Source organism: Anomaloglossus baeobatrachus, chromosome 2 (assembly GCF_048569485.1).
Source record: "Anomaloglossus baeobatrachus isolate aAnoBae1 chromosome 2, aAnoBae1.hap1, whole genome shotgun sequence".
NCBI classification, from domain to species: Eukaryota; Metazoa; Chordata; class Amphibia; order Anura; family Aromobatidae; genus Anomaloglossus; species Anomaloglossus baeobatrachus.
Window position 1 is genome coordinate 108,626,019 of NC_134354.1, and position 12,841 is coordinate 108,638,859.

Consider the following 12,841-nt stretch of genomic DNA (forward strand, 5'->3'; position numbering starts at 1 on the left):
CAGCCAAGGATCGTAAACCCAACTGGCGCGCGAAGCCGCGTCCTCAAAAGACCGGAGGAGCCGCTGCCACTAAGGCAGCCTCCTCTTGACTATCTGGCTGCGCCAGCAACGTCCTTGGTCGGTGGCAGGCTCTCCCACTTTGGCGACGTGTGGTTTCAACACGTCTCCGATCAGTGGGTGCGAGATATCATCTCCCACGGCTACAGGATAGAATTTTCTTCCAGCCCGCCAAACAGATTTTTTCTGTCCACCCCCCCCCCCGCTCCAAAGCCGCCGCCTTCTCTCAGGCCGTGGCATCCCTGCAGGCCAACGGTGTAATTGTTCCGGTTCCCGCCCGGGAACGGTTCAGCGGTTTCTACTCAAACCTCTTTCTAGTCCCCAAGAAGGACGGTTCCTTCCGGCCCATCCTGGATCTCAAGCTTCTCAACAAGCATGTTCAGGTGCGGCACTTTCGCATGGAATCTCTGAGATCGGTCATTGCCTCAATGACCCAAGGAGATTTTCTGGCATCCATCGACATCAGAGATGCCTATCTGCATGTGCCTATTGCGGTTTCACACCAGCGTTGGCTACGCTTTGCAATCGGAGAGGAACATTTCCAATTCGTGGCTCTCCCCTTCGGCTTAGCCACGGCCCCTCGAGTATTCACCAAGGTCATGGCAGCAGTGGTTGCGGTTCTGCACCTCCAGGGGTTGGCAGTGATTCCTTACCTGGACGACCTTCTAGTCAAGGCCTCATCCAGTGCAGACTGCCAGCGGAGTGTCTCACTCACTCTCGCCACGCTCGTTCAGTTCGGGTGGCTTGTCAACCTGCCCAAGTCCACTCTGACCCCGACCCAGGTGCTTCTTTACCTAGGGATGCAATTCGAGACTCTGCCGGCACTTGTCAAGTTGCCCTTAGTCAAACAGCAGTCCCTTCGTCTGGCGGTGCGCTCTCTGCTGAGGCACCGCCGTCATTCCATCAGACACCTCATGCAGGTGCTAGGTCAGATGGTGGCATCAATGGAAGCGGTTCCCTTTGCCCAGTTCCATCTGCGTCCCCTGCAGCTGGACATTCTCTGCTGTTGGGACAAGCGGATCTCTTCCTTGCACAGGCTGGTGGCTCTGTCGTCACAGACCAGGAGCTCCCTTCAGTGGTGGCTTCGGCCCCTCTCTCTGTCTCAGGGACGCTCCTTCCTGACTCCGTCCTGGGTGATCCTCACCACGGATGCCAGCCTCTCTGGTTGGGGAGCAGTATTTCTCCATCACCGAGCACAGGGCACTTGGACTCCGTCCGAATCAGCCCTCTCGATCAATGTGCTGGAGATCAGAGCTGTGTTTCTAGCTCTCCTAGCCTTTCACCACCTGTTGGCGGGCAGGCACATTCGAGTTCAGTCGGACAACGCGACAGCGGTTGCCTACATCAATCACCAGGGCGGGACTCACAGCCGTCTGGCGATGTTGGAGGTTCAACGAATCCTCCAGTGGACGGAGGACTTCAAGTCCACCATATCTGCAGTCCACATCCCAGGCGTGGAAAACTGGGAGGCCGATTATCTCAGCCGTCAAACCGTGGACAGCGGCGAGTGGGCCCTGCATCCGTCAGTGTTCAGATCAATCTGCCGCAAGTGGGGCACTCCGGAAGTGGATCTAATGGTATCCCGGCACAACAACAAGGTTCCGGTTTACATGGCTCGCTCCCACGATCCTCAGGCCTTCGCAGCGGATGCACTGGTTCAAGATTGGTCTCAGTTCCGTCTGGCCTATGTGTTTCCCCCTCTAGCTCTCTTGCCCAGGGTTCTGCGCAAGATCGGAATGGAGGGCCGTCGAGTCATAATCATTGCTCCGGACTGGCCCAGGCGAGCTTGGTACCCAGACCTGCTCCGTCTGTCCGTAGGGGTGCCGTGGCACCTCCCGGACCGCCCAGACCTTCTCTCTCAAGGTCCGTTCTTCCGCCAGAATTCTGCGGCTCTCAGATTGACGGCGTGGCTCTTGAGTCCTGGATCCTGACTGCTTCAGGCATTCCTTCCGAGGTCATCTCCACTATGACTCAGGCTCGGAAGTCTTCCTCGGCCAAGATTTACCACAGGACTTGGAGGATTTTTCTGTCCTGGTGTCGCTCTTCCGACCATGCTCCTTGGCCGTTCTCCTTGCCGACCATCCTGTCTTTTCTACAGTCCGGTCTACAGCTAGGACTGTCCCTCAATTCCCTCAAGGGACAGGTGTCGGCTCTGTCGGTATTGTTCCAGCGGCGTATCGCCCGACTGGCTCAGGTGCGCACCTTCATGCAGGGCGCATCTCACATCATTCCTCCTTACCGGCGGCCCTTGGATCCCTGGGACCTTAATCTGGTCCTCACAGCCTTACAGAAACCCCCCTTTGAGCCTCTCAGGGAGGTTCCTTTGTTTAGACTTTCACAGAAAGTTGTTTTTCTAGTAGCCATAACTTCTCTCAGGAGAGTTTCTGATTTGGCTGCGCTCTCTTCGGAATCCCCCTTTTTGGTATTTCACCAAGACAAGGTGGTTCTTCGTCCGACTCCGGACTTTCTCCCTAAGGTGGTGTCTCCTTTCCACCTTAACCAGGACATTTCATTGCCTTCTTTGTCCGGCCCCTGTGCATCGCTTTGAGAAGGCGTTGCATTCCTTAGATTTGGTGCGGGCGCTCCGAATCTATGTGTCACGCACCGCCGTTTTTAGGCGGTGCACCTCACTTTTTGTGCTAACCACTGGTCAGCGCAAGGGTCTCGCTGCTTCTAAACCGACCCTAGCTCGTTGGATCAGGTCGGCTATCACCGATGCCTACCAGTGTTCTCAGGTGCCTCCTCCGCCAGGGATTAAGGCGCACTCAACCAGAGCTGTCGGTGCCTCCTGGGCTTTCAGGCACCAGGCTACGGCTCAGCAGGTTTGTCAGGCTGCCACGTGGTCCAGTCTGCACACTTTTTCGAAGCACTACCAAGTGCATGCTCATGCTTCGGCAGATGCGAGCTTGGGCAGATGCATTCTTCAGGCGGCTGTCGCCCATTTGTGAAGTTAGGTTTTGCCTACTTCTCCGTTTGGTTTATTTCCCACCCATGGACTGCTTTGGAACGTCCCATGGTTTGGGTCTCCCATAAGGAACGATGAAGAAAAAGAGAATTTTGTTTACTTACCGTAAATTCTTTTTCTTATAGTTCCGACATGGGAGACCCAGCACCCTCCCTGTTGCCTGTTGGCAGTTTTTTGTTCCGTGTGTTTCACCGGCTGTTGTTAGTAGACAGAGTTCCGGTCTTTCCGAGTTTTACTCTATCTCTACTTATGGGTGGATGTCCTCCTTCAGCTTTTGCACTGAACTGGTTAGATTGTCATCCAGGGGGTGTATATAGTGTAGTACTTTGTGTGTCCTCCGGAGGCAGAAGCTATACACCCATGGTTTGGGTCTCCCATGTCGGAACTATAAGAAAAAGAATTTACGGTAAGTAAACAAAATTCTCTTTTTTCTTATTTTCCTTCTCTAAAACCAGGCTGCGTCTTATGGTCCGCTGCGTCTAAGGCCCTGTGCGCACTGGAAAACGGAATTTCTTTGTCGCCCCTAATTGGGAGACCCAGACAATTGGGTGTATAGCTATGCCTCCGGAGGCCACACAAAGTATTACACTAAAAGTGTAAAGCCCCTCCCCTTCAGCCTATACACCCCCCGTACTGCTACGGGCTCATCAGTTTTTATGCTTTGTGCGAAGGAGGTCAGACATCCACGCATAGCTCCACAGCTTAGTCAGCAGCAGCTGCTGACTATGTCGGATGGAAGAAAAGAGGGCCCATAACAGGGCCCCCAGCATGCTCCCTTCTCACCCCACTTTTGTCGGCGGTGTTGTTAAGGTTGAGGTATCCATTGCGGGTACGGAGGCTGGAGCCCACATGCTGCTTTCCTTCCCCATCCCTCAATTAGGGCTCTGGGTGAAGTGGGATCCCATCGGTCTCCAGGCACAGGAGACCGTGCTCCATCCACAGCTCCTGAGGACCCTGCTGGATAGGAGCCGAGTATCGTTCAGGGACATGGCCCTGCTACTTGGAGGTACTCTGTGTCCCCGTGGGGACTGCGCACAGCAACACTCCAGCATTGCTGGGTGTGCTAGTGCACCGGGGACAGCAGCGCTGGCTGCATGTGTGCTACTATACACTCAGCGTCGCTGAGTGTATTTGTATAGGGGGACTGCCGCGCTGACCGCCGCTGCCATGGTTATGCCTGCGGCGCGGCTGGGACTGTTAGTGCGCCGGGGACTTCCGCGCCGACCGCGCTTATACGGCGGCCGCGCTTATAACTATAGTCCCCGGCTTCTGCGGCCTAGTCTCATTCTTTTCCCGCCCCCAGCCCTGCCAGTCAGGGGAAGGGCGGGACGCTGTACAGGTCGGCAGCACTGAGGGCTGGAGCATGCTTTGCATACTCCACCCCCCTCACTCTGCACAGTGGGGCACCAGTTCCCGCACTTTTCTGGGTCACGCCCACGGCTCCCTCCTCTCCCCAGGACGCTGGCAGCCATTCCTCTCAGCTCTGCTAACGCTGGAGAGGAGAGACAAGCTCAAAGAGACCCAGGCAGGAATTCTGGTGCCCACACAAACGCTTTGCGCAGGCGGTAAGCAGCACCTGTGGTGCTGGCCCCACTAGTGCAGAAGTGTATTTATAGTTTATATGATTATAGTCTATACTTTACACTGTAGGGTGCACTGTTGATTTGTGGCTATATCCCCTCCTGTATTGCTCAGAGGAGACAACAGCATGTCGTCCACAAATAGCAAGGGTGCCATGGCACAGACTTACTATGCTGCCTGTGCAGCATGTACGGCTATACTGCCGGCAGGTTCCACTGACCCTCATTGTGTGCAATGCTCGGCCCCTGTGGCACTTTCTCAGCCGGAGCCTCTGCTAGGGGTGGCCCAGGGAGAACCACCTGTTAACACTGTCCAGGTGACAGGGACGGAGTTTGCAGTTTTTACTGAAAGACTTTCTGAGACTATGGCTAAGATATTAGAAGCCTTGCAGTCCAGGCCGGCATCTCAAGCCAGGGGCACTGTGTTATCATTGTCCCCTGGTTCCCCTCAGTTGGAACAGCAATGTCTTCCCGGGGTGTCTCATGGATCCCAGGGTGAGGTCTCTGACACGGACCGCAGCCCCAGACCGACTAAGCGAGCTCGCTATGAAATTCCCTCGACATCATCACAATGTTCAGGGTCTCAGCGAGAGGACTCTCTGTATGATGAAGCGGAGGTAGCTGATCAGGATTCTGATCCTGAAGCCGCTCTCAACCTTGATACTCCTGATGGGGACGCCATAGTGAATGATCTTATTGCGTCCATCAATGAAATGTTGAATATTTCTCCCTCAGCTCCTCCAGTGGAGGAGTCAGCTTCTCAGCAGGAGAAATTCCGTTTCAGGTTTCCCAAGCGTACAAAGAGTATGTTTCTGGACCACTCTGACTTCAGAGAGGCAGTCCAGAAACACCGAGCTTATCCAGATAAGCGTTTTTCCAAGCGCCTTAAGGATACACGTTACCCTTTTCCCCCTGACGTGGTCAAGGGCTGGACTCAGTGTCCCAAGGTGGATCCTCCAATCTCCAGACTGGCGGCTAGATCCATAGTTGCAGTGGAAGATGGAGCTTCACTCAAGGATGCCACTGACAGACAGATGGAGCTCTGGTTGAAATCCATCTATGAAGCTATCGTTGTGTCTTTTGCTCCAGCATTCGCAGCCGTATGGGCACTCCAAGCTATCTCAGCTGGTCAGGCGCAAATTGACGCACTCACGTACGTCTGCGCCGCAGGTGGCGTCCATAACCTCTCAAACGTCGGCATTTGCGTCCTACGCTATTAATGCTGTCCTGGACTCTGCGACCCGTACGGCGGTTGCAGCCGCCAATTCGGTGGTAATACGCAGGGCCTTGTGGCTGCGGGAATGGAAGGCAGATTCGGCTTCCAAAAAGTGCTTAACTGGATTGCCATTTTCTGGCGACCGTTTGTTTGGTGAGAGATTGGATGAAATCATCAAACAATCCAAGGGAAAGGAAACATCCTTACCCCAAGCCAAACCAAAAACACCCCAACAGAGGAGGGGACGGTCGAGGTTTCGGTCCTTTCGGGGTGCGGGCAGGTCACAATTCTCCTCGTCCAAAAGGCCTCAGAAGGATCAGAGGAACGCCGACGCATGGCGGTCTAAATCACGCCCTAAAAAGACCGCCGGAGGTGCCGCTACCAAGGCGGCTTCCTCATGACTTACGGCCTCCTCACACCGCATCCTCGGTCGGTGGCAGGCTCTTCCGCTTTTGCGACACCTGGCTGCCACAAGTAAAAGACCGTTGGGTGAGAGACATTTTGTCTCACGGTTACAGGATAGAGTTCAGCTCTCGTCCTCCGACTCGATTCTTCAGAACATCTCCGCCTCCCGAGCGAGCCGAGGCTCTTCTGCAGGCGGTGGGCATTCTGAAGGCAGGAGGAGTGGTGGTCCCGGTTCCTCTTCAGCAACAGGGTCACGGTTTCTACTCCAACCTGTTTGTGGTTCCAAAGAAGGACGGGTCCTTCCGTCCTGTTTTGGACCTAAAACTGCTCAACAAACACGTAAGGACCAGGCGGTTCCGGATGGAATCCCTCCGCTCCGTCATCGCCTCAATGTCCCAAGGAGATTTCCTAGCATCGATCGATATCAAGGATGCTTATCTCCACGTACCAATTGCTCCAGAGCATCAGCGCTTCTTGCGCTTCGCCATAGGAGACGAACACCTTCAGTTCGCGGCACTGCCGTTCGGCCTGGCGACAGCTCCAAGGGTTGTCACCAAGGTCATGGCTATAGTAGTTGCGGTCCTCCACTCTCAGGGTCACTCAGTGATACCTTACTTAGACGATCTGCTGGTCAAGGCACCCTCTCAAGAGGCATGCCAACACAGCCTCAACGTTACTCTGGAGATTCTCCAGAGTTTCGGGTGGATCATCAATTTTCCAAAGTCAAATCTGACACCGGTCCAATCACTGACATATCTTGGCATGGAGTTTCATACTCTTCCAGCGATAGTGAAGCTTCCGCTGGACAAACAGCGTTCACTACACACAGGGGTACAATCTCTCCTTCAAGGTCGGTCACACCCCTTGACGCACCTCATGCACTTCCTGGGGAAGATGGTGGCAGCAATGGAAGCAGTCCCTTTCGCGCAGTTTCACCTGCGTCCTCTTCAATGGGACATCCTACGCAAGTGGGACAGGAGGCCGACGTCCCTAGACAGGAACGTCTCCCTCTCTCAAGCAACCAAAGCTTCCCTTCGGTGGTGGCTTCTTCCCACCTCATTATCGAAAGGGAAATCCTTCCTACCCCCATCCTGTGCGGTGGTCACGAGGGACGCGAGCCTGTCAGGGTGGGGAGCAGTTTTTCTCCACCACAGGGCTCAGGGTACGTGGACTCAGCAAGAGTCCTCACTTCAGATCAATGTTCTGGAGATCAGGGCAGTGTATCTTGCCCTAAAAGCATTCCAGCAGTGGCTGGAAGGCAAGCAGATCCGAATTCAGTCGGACAACTCCACAGCGGTGGCTTACATCAACCACCAAGGTGGGACACGCAGTCGGCAAGCCTTCCAGGAAGTCCGGAGGATTCTGCTGTGGGTGGAAGCCACAGCATCCACCATATCCGCAGTTCACATCCCGGGCGTAGAAAACTGGGAAGCAGACTTTCTCAGTCGCCAGGGCATGGACGCAGGGGAATGGTCCCTTCACCCGGACGTGTTTCAGGAGATCTGTTGCCGCTGGGGGATGCCGGACGTCGACCTAATGGCGTCACGGCACAACAACAAGGTCCCAACATTCATGGCTCGATCTCAAGATCACAGAGCTCTGGCGGCAGTCGCCTTAGTTCAGGATTGGTCGCAGTTTCAGCTTCCTTATGTGTTTCTTCCTCTGGCTCTGTTGCCCAGAGTGTTACGCAAGATAAGGGCCGACTGCCGCCGCGCCATCCTCGTCGCTCCAGACTGGCCGAGGAGGTCGTGGTACCCGGATCTGTGGCATCTCACGGTCGGCCAACCGTGGGCACTGCCAGACCGACCAGATTTGCTGTCTCAAGGGCCGTTTTTCCATCTGAATTCTGCGGCCCTCAACCTGACTGTGTGGCCATTGAGTCCTGGATCCTAGCGTCTTCAGGATTATCTCAAGAGGTCATTGCCACTATGAGACAGGCTAGGAAACCAACGTCCGCCAAGATCTACCACAGGACGTGGAAAATATTCCTGTCGTGGTGCTCTGCTCAGGCGTTTTCTCCCTGGCCATTTGCCTTGCCCACTTTTCATCTCAATCAGGACATCTCCTTACCCTCGTTTTGTCCTCATCCAGTTCACCAATGTGAAAAGGATTTGCACTTGTTAGATCTGGTGAGAGCACTCAGACTCTACATTTCTCGTACGGCGCCCCTGCGCCGCTCCGATGCTCTCTTTGTCCTTGTCGCTGGCCAGCGTAAAGGGACACAAGCTTCCAAATCAACCCTGGCTCGGTGGATCAAGGAACCAATTCTCGAAGCTTACCGTTCCTCGGGGCTTCCGGTTCCCTCAGGACTGAAGGCCCATTCTACCAGGGCCGTGGGAGCGTCCTGGGCCTTGCGACACCAGGCTACGGCTCAGCAGATGTGTCAGGCAACTACCTGGTCGAGCCTGCACACTTTCACGAAACACTATCAGATGCATACCTATGCTTCGGCAGATGCCAGCCTAGGTAGGCGAGTCCTTCAGGCGGCGGTGGCTCACCTGTAGGAAAGGGCTGTTTGACGGCCCTATCACGAGGTATTCTTTTACCCACCCAGGGACTGCTTTTGGACGTCCCAATTGTCTGGGTCTCCCAATTAGGAGCGACAAAGAAGAAGGGAATTTTGTTTACTTACCGTAAATTCCTTTTCTTCTAGCTCCAATTGGGAGACCCAGCACCCGCCCCTGTTTTTTGTATACACATGTTGTTCATGTTAAATGGTTTCAGTTCTCCGATATTCCTTCGGATTGAATTTACTTTAAACCAGTTTATAATTTTTTCCTCCTTCTGGCTTTTGCACCAAAACTGATGAGCCCGTAGCAGTACGGGGGGTGTATAGGCTGAAGGGGAGGGGCTTTACACTTTTAGTGTAATACTTTGTGTGGCCTCCGGAGGCATAGCTATATACCCAATTGTCTGGGTCTCCCAATTGGAGCTAGAAGAAAAGGAATTTACGGTAAGTAAACAAAATTCCCTTCTTTCTTAAAATTCCGCAGGGTCTGAAAGATTACTGCACCCGCGGTAAAATACCGCGGTAAACCGCACCCGAAAACCGCATGCGGTTTGCGGTTTTACCGCGGTATTGTTCGCGGTATTGCCGCGGTTTTGCCACATGCGGGTTGGTACATGTGCTTTAATGCATTCAATGCAATAAAGCACATTAAAAAAAATAAAAAAAAAATTCATTTCCTTCAGAGATATATAGCGGATAGATAAATAGACAGAGTCCCTGTGAGCACACGCTGCATTTCTCCCGAGCGGTAATGTGTTGTTCACATTACCGGCCGTGGGAAATGACCGGTAATTACCTCTGCAGGCTCATTGCGATCTGCATTCAGCAGTGTCAGTCGCAGCTGGATGCAAACATCGGAGGACCTCCTGGATTACGCCGGAGATGTGTGTTTCGGGGGGGGTGGTTAATAAAGGGGTGAACCAGGGGCTTTTTTGTGTTTTATTTAAAATAAAGGATTTTTCGGTGTGTGTGCTTATTCACTTTACTTACGGGTTGATCATGTCAGCTGTCACATAGACGCTGCCATGATCAAGCCTGGACTTAGTGGTGGCGATCCGCTGCCATTAACTCCTTATATTACCCTGATTGCCACCGCATCACGGCAACAGGAAGAGCCGGGGACACTCCGGTACTGCCGCCTAATGTATGCGACAGTCCCGGGGCAGCGGCGGGCTGATTTTCTCGGCTGCGGGAGGGATGGGGGCATTAACCCTGGCCCTCGTCCTCCCCAGCCTGAGAATACCGGGCCGCCGCTGTGTGCTTACCTCGGCTGGACGGTAAAAATACAGCGGAGCACACGTTTTTTTTTCTTTATGTCCGTTTGATTTCTATGTGTATTTTATATGTCTGTGTGGGAGTGTGTTTACTCTGCTCCGTTTCCTCTTCCTGTCATAGTGACATCACTTCCCTCCAAACCGCAGGCAGCGATATACATTACCGCAGGTAAACCGCGAAATACCGGAGGGAATAACGCAGGAAAACGCAATGAACCGCACAGCATTTGCTGCCTGCGTTATTCCCTGCGGGATTTCACGATTACATGGCAGTCAATGGAGTGAAATGCCGCAGCGACGTGTGGAAAAGAAGTGACATGCAATTGTTTTTGCTGCGGGAATCCCACAGCAAAACATGCAACTGTCAAAATCCACATAGTGCGCACAGGATTTTTGTTTCCCATAGGATTTGCTGGTGAATCACTGCAGAGATGTTATGAACATTTTCTGCAGCGAAACATACAGCAAATCCGCAGAAAATCTGCTGCAAAAACCGGTAAGTGCGCACAGGGCCTTATAGTCCGAAATATACGGTAACTCTTGCTAATATGCCTGCACCACTTTTAATCCTTGTTCTATTGCTGTTTTGCTTGTGTCTTTTTTTGAATAAATAAATTTCTGCATATACACTCGTTTTTTCTCTATTTGTTGAATTCTATTGCGAGTGGTGCATATATTCCGCCAACGCAAGTGTGCTGGCGGAGTATTTACTATATGGCTCATAATTTGGGATATTCCCTCATACCACTTAGATAGCAAATCAGCAATAAAAAAATACATTAATATTGATTTGCCTCCTACAGGTCTTTTCTAACCTTATGGGGGACAGCATGGGTAAAAAAAAAACAAAACAAAAAAAGAAAAAATAAATAAAACAAAATAAAATCATCACTAATCTAAATTGCAGTGTCTAGTTCACTCCTCAACCCCCCAAAAAACAGACGAAATATCCCATATATAAAAATAATCGCAATGGAAAGGGAGCGCGATCTGAAAATAATGTAAGTGGGGGATATGTGTGGTCTTGAACTGGTTGAACATTGCTCCTTCACAGCGGAGACGAGCAGTAACCTGCAGGCCTGTCGTCGGCTCTGTATATCTCTGTGACAGACCGCTAAAACTGTGCAAGAATTAGTTTTCTCACGTCTTCTAGGAGTCAGGTCGAGCTGCTTTAAAATAAAAATGATCAGTAAATGTTCTAAATCAATATTTCTTTGCTTATTTAAGGAAATTGACAGTATCTGGATATCGAGCAAGCTGCTGAACCATGAGCTGCCGTAAGTACCAAAATCTGTGGGTTAGGAGGGTGACGGCAATGCCCTGAGGGTCTGGCTGATGGGTCGCCTTTGATGTTGGAGGGTTTAGCACACGGGCTCTTACGGATTAGACGTTAGTCTGGACTAGATTAGTGGTTTAACTGTTTGTGAAATAACTATTTATCCCCCAACATGCAATATCTCAATACATTTTATAGCTATGTAATTCAGGAGCCAGTTCTGTCTTACAAGGTAATGACCGTAAGGCTATGTGCCCATGTTGCTTTTTTGGCTGCTTCTTTTTTACACACAAAAAAGCTTTCTTTGGCAGTAAAAAAGCAGCTGAAAAAACACACGTTTTTAATTGCCTTTGCACGCTTTTTCCTGCTTTTTGTGCTTTCTTGTTTTTTTTTTTGTCATGGTGATCTTGGGAGTTCAGGTTCTGTTCACCCGTGATCGCCGCCGGGTCTCTGGCTGATGTTACAGCCGGGACCTGGCTCTCACTCACTGGAGCGGTGCCCACGCCACTCCCGGAAGTTTAACCCCCTAAATGTTGTGATCAGTGCAATCTCAGCATTCAGGAGGCAGCGAAAGGAAGCGCTTACCTCTCCCTGGCGATCGGGTCCCTGTAATGCGATCACAGGGACCTGATCGCTGACATGGTAACCCTGGGTTCTCATCATGATGACCCCGGGTTACTGAGCTACGGAGAGCCTCACACACCATGCTGTATGCAGGGTGTGTGAGGCGAAGTGTCAGTGCTTTGATCTAATCCCCCGTAGTGATAAAGCATTGCAGGGGATTATAGAAACGCAGGAAATAAACGTAGAAACAATTGACAGGCTGCTTCTTCCTTTCAGCAACAAAATCTGCAAGGAATAAAGAAGCAGCGTGTGCACAGCAAGTAAAGATTCTCATAGACTTTGCTGGGATGCTTTTTCTTGCTTTTATTGATTAAAAAAAAGTAAGGAAAAACTCCACTTGGGCACATAGCCTTAGTTCTTCTGATCTGATGCAACAATCATGTTTTTCATTTATTTCCAGTCACTACTTTGCGCTGTGTTTTGGTGAAGTGCGCATCCGAACAGATCTACAAGGGTTTTCACCACCACAAACGCAGGGGCCTGATACTTCGTCTGACGTCATATCAGAACATGTTGGGAAAACGTCCTTTAATCCATCAATACTGAAAATCTTATCTCAGGTACGTAGCATCTGTAAATTCTGTAGTTGTCACATCCCCGGCTACTTTGTCTTTTTTCCCTTTGTGCTTAAAGTGTAAACTGTCAGCAGTTTTGATGGTACAAAACTGCTGACCGGACGGGTATTAGACCTCTCCGAACTATACCTGCGTGGAGTACTTTAGTCTCAGCGTGACTTTTGAATGTTATCTAGTGCCAGTTGCGCCCCTGAGTCCACCACAGGCGCAGGCTAACTCTGAAATGATATCAGATCTCTGTTGTGAGCGCTACAAAACCTCTTCCCACTCCTCCTGATTGACCGCGAGCAGATGGGAAGTGTCAAGACACCGGACATGTCAGCATTGGGGACTGCCCCTGGTGCATTTATTGGGGCAGCT

General features: G+C 51.8%; 1 protein-coding gene across 1 annotated transcript in view; it reads left to right on the forward strand.

Moving 5' to 3' along the window:
• BLTP2 (bridge-like lipid transfer protein family member 2) overlaps positions 1–12,841 on the forward strand; it is a 193,338-nt gene that overhangs the window by 19,566 nt on the left and 160,931 nt on the right. The window contains exons 3-4 of the mRNA XM_075335259.1: positions 11,234–11,283; positions 12,307–12,466. Of these exons, the coding sequence (XP_075191374.1) occupies positions 11,234–11,283; positions 12,307–12,466 (210 nt within the window). The remainder of the gene's footprint in view (positions 1–11,233; positions 11,284–12,306; positions 12,467–12,841) is intronic.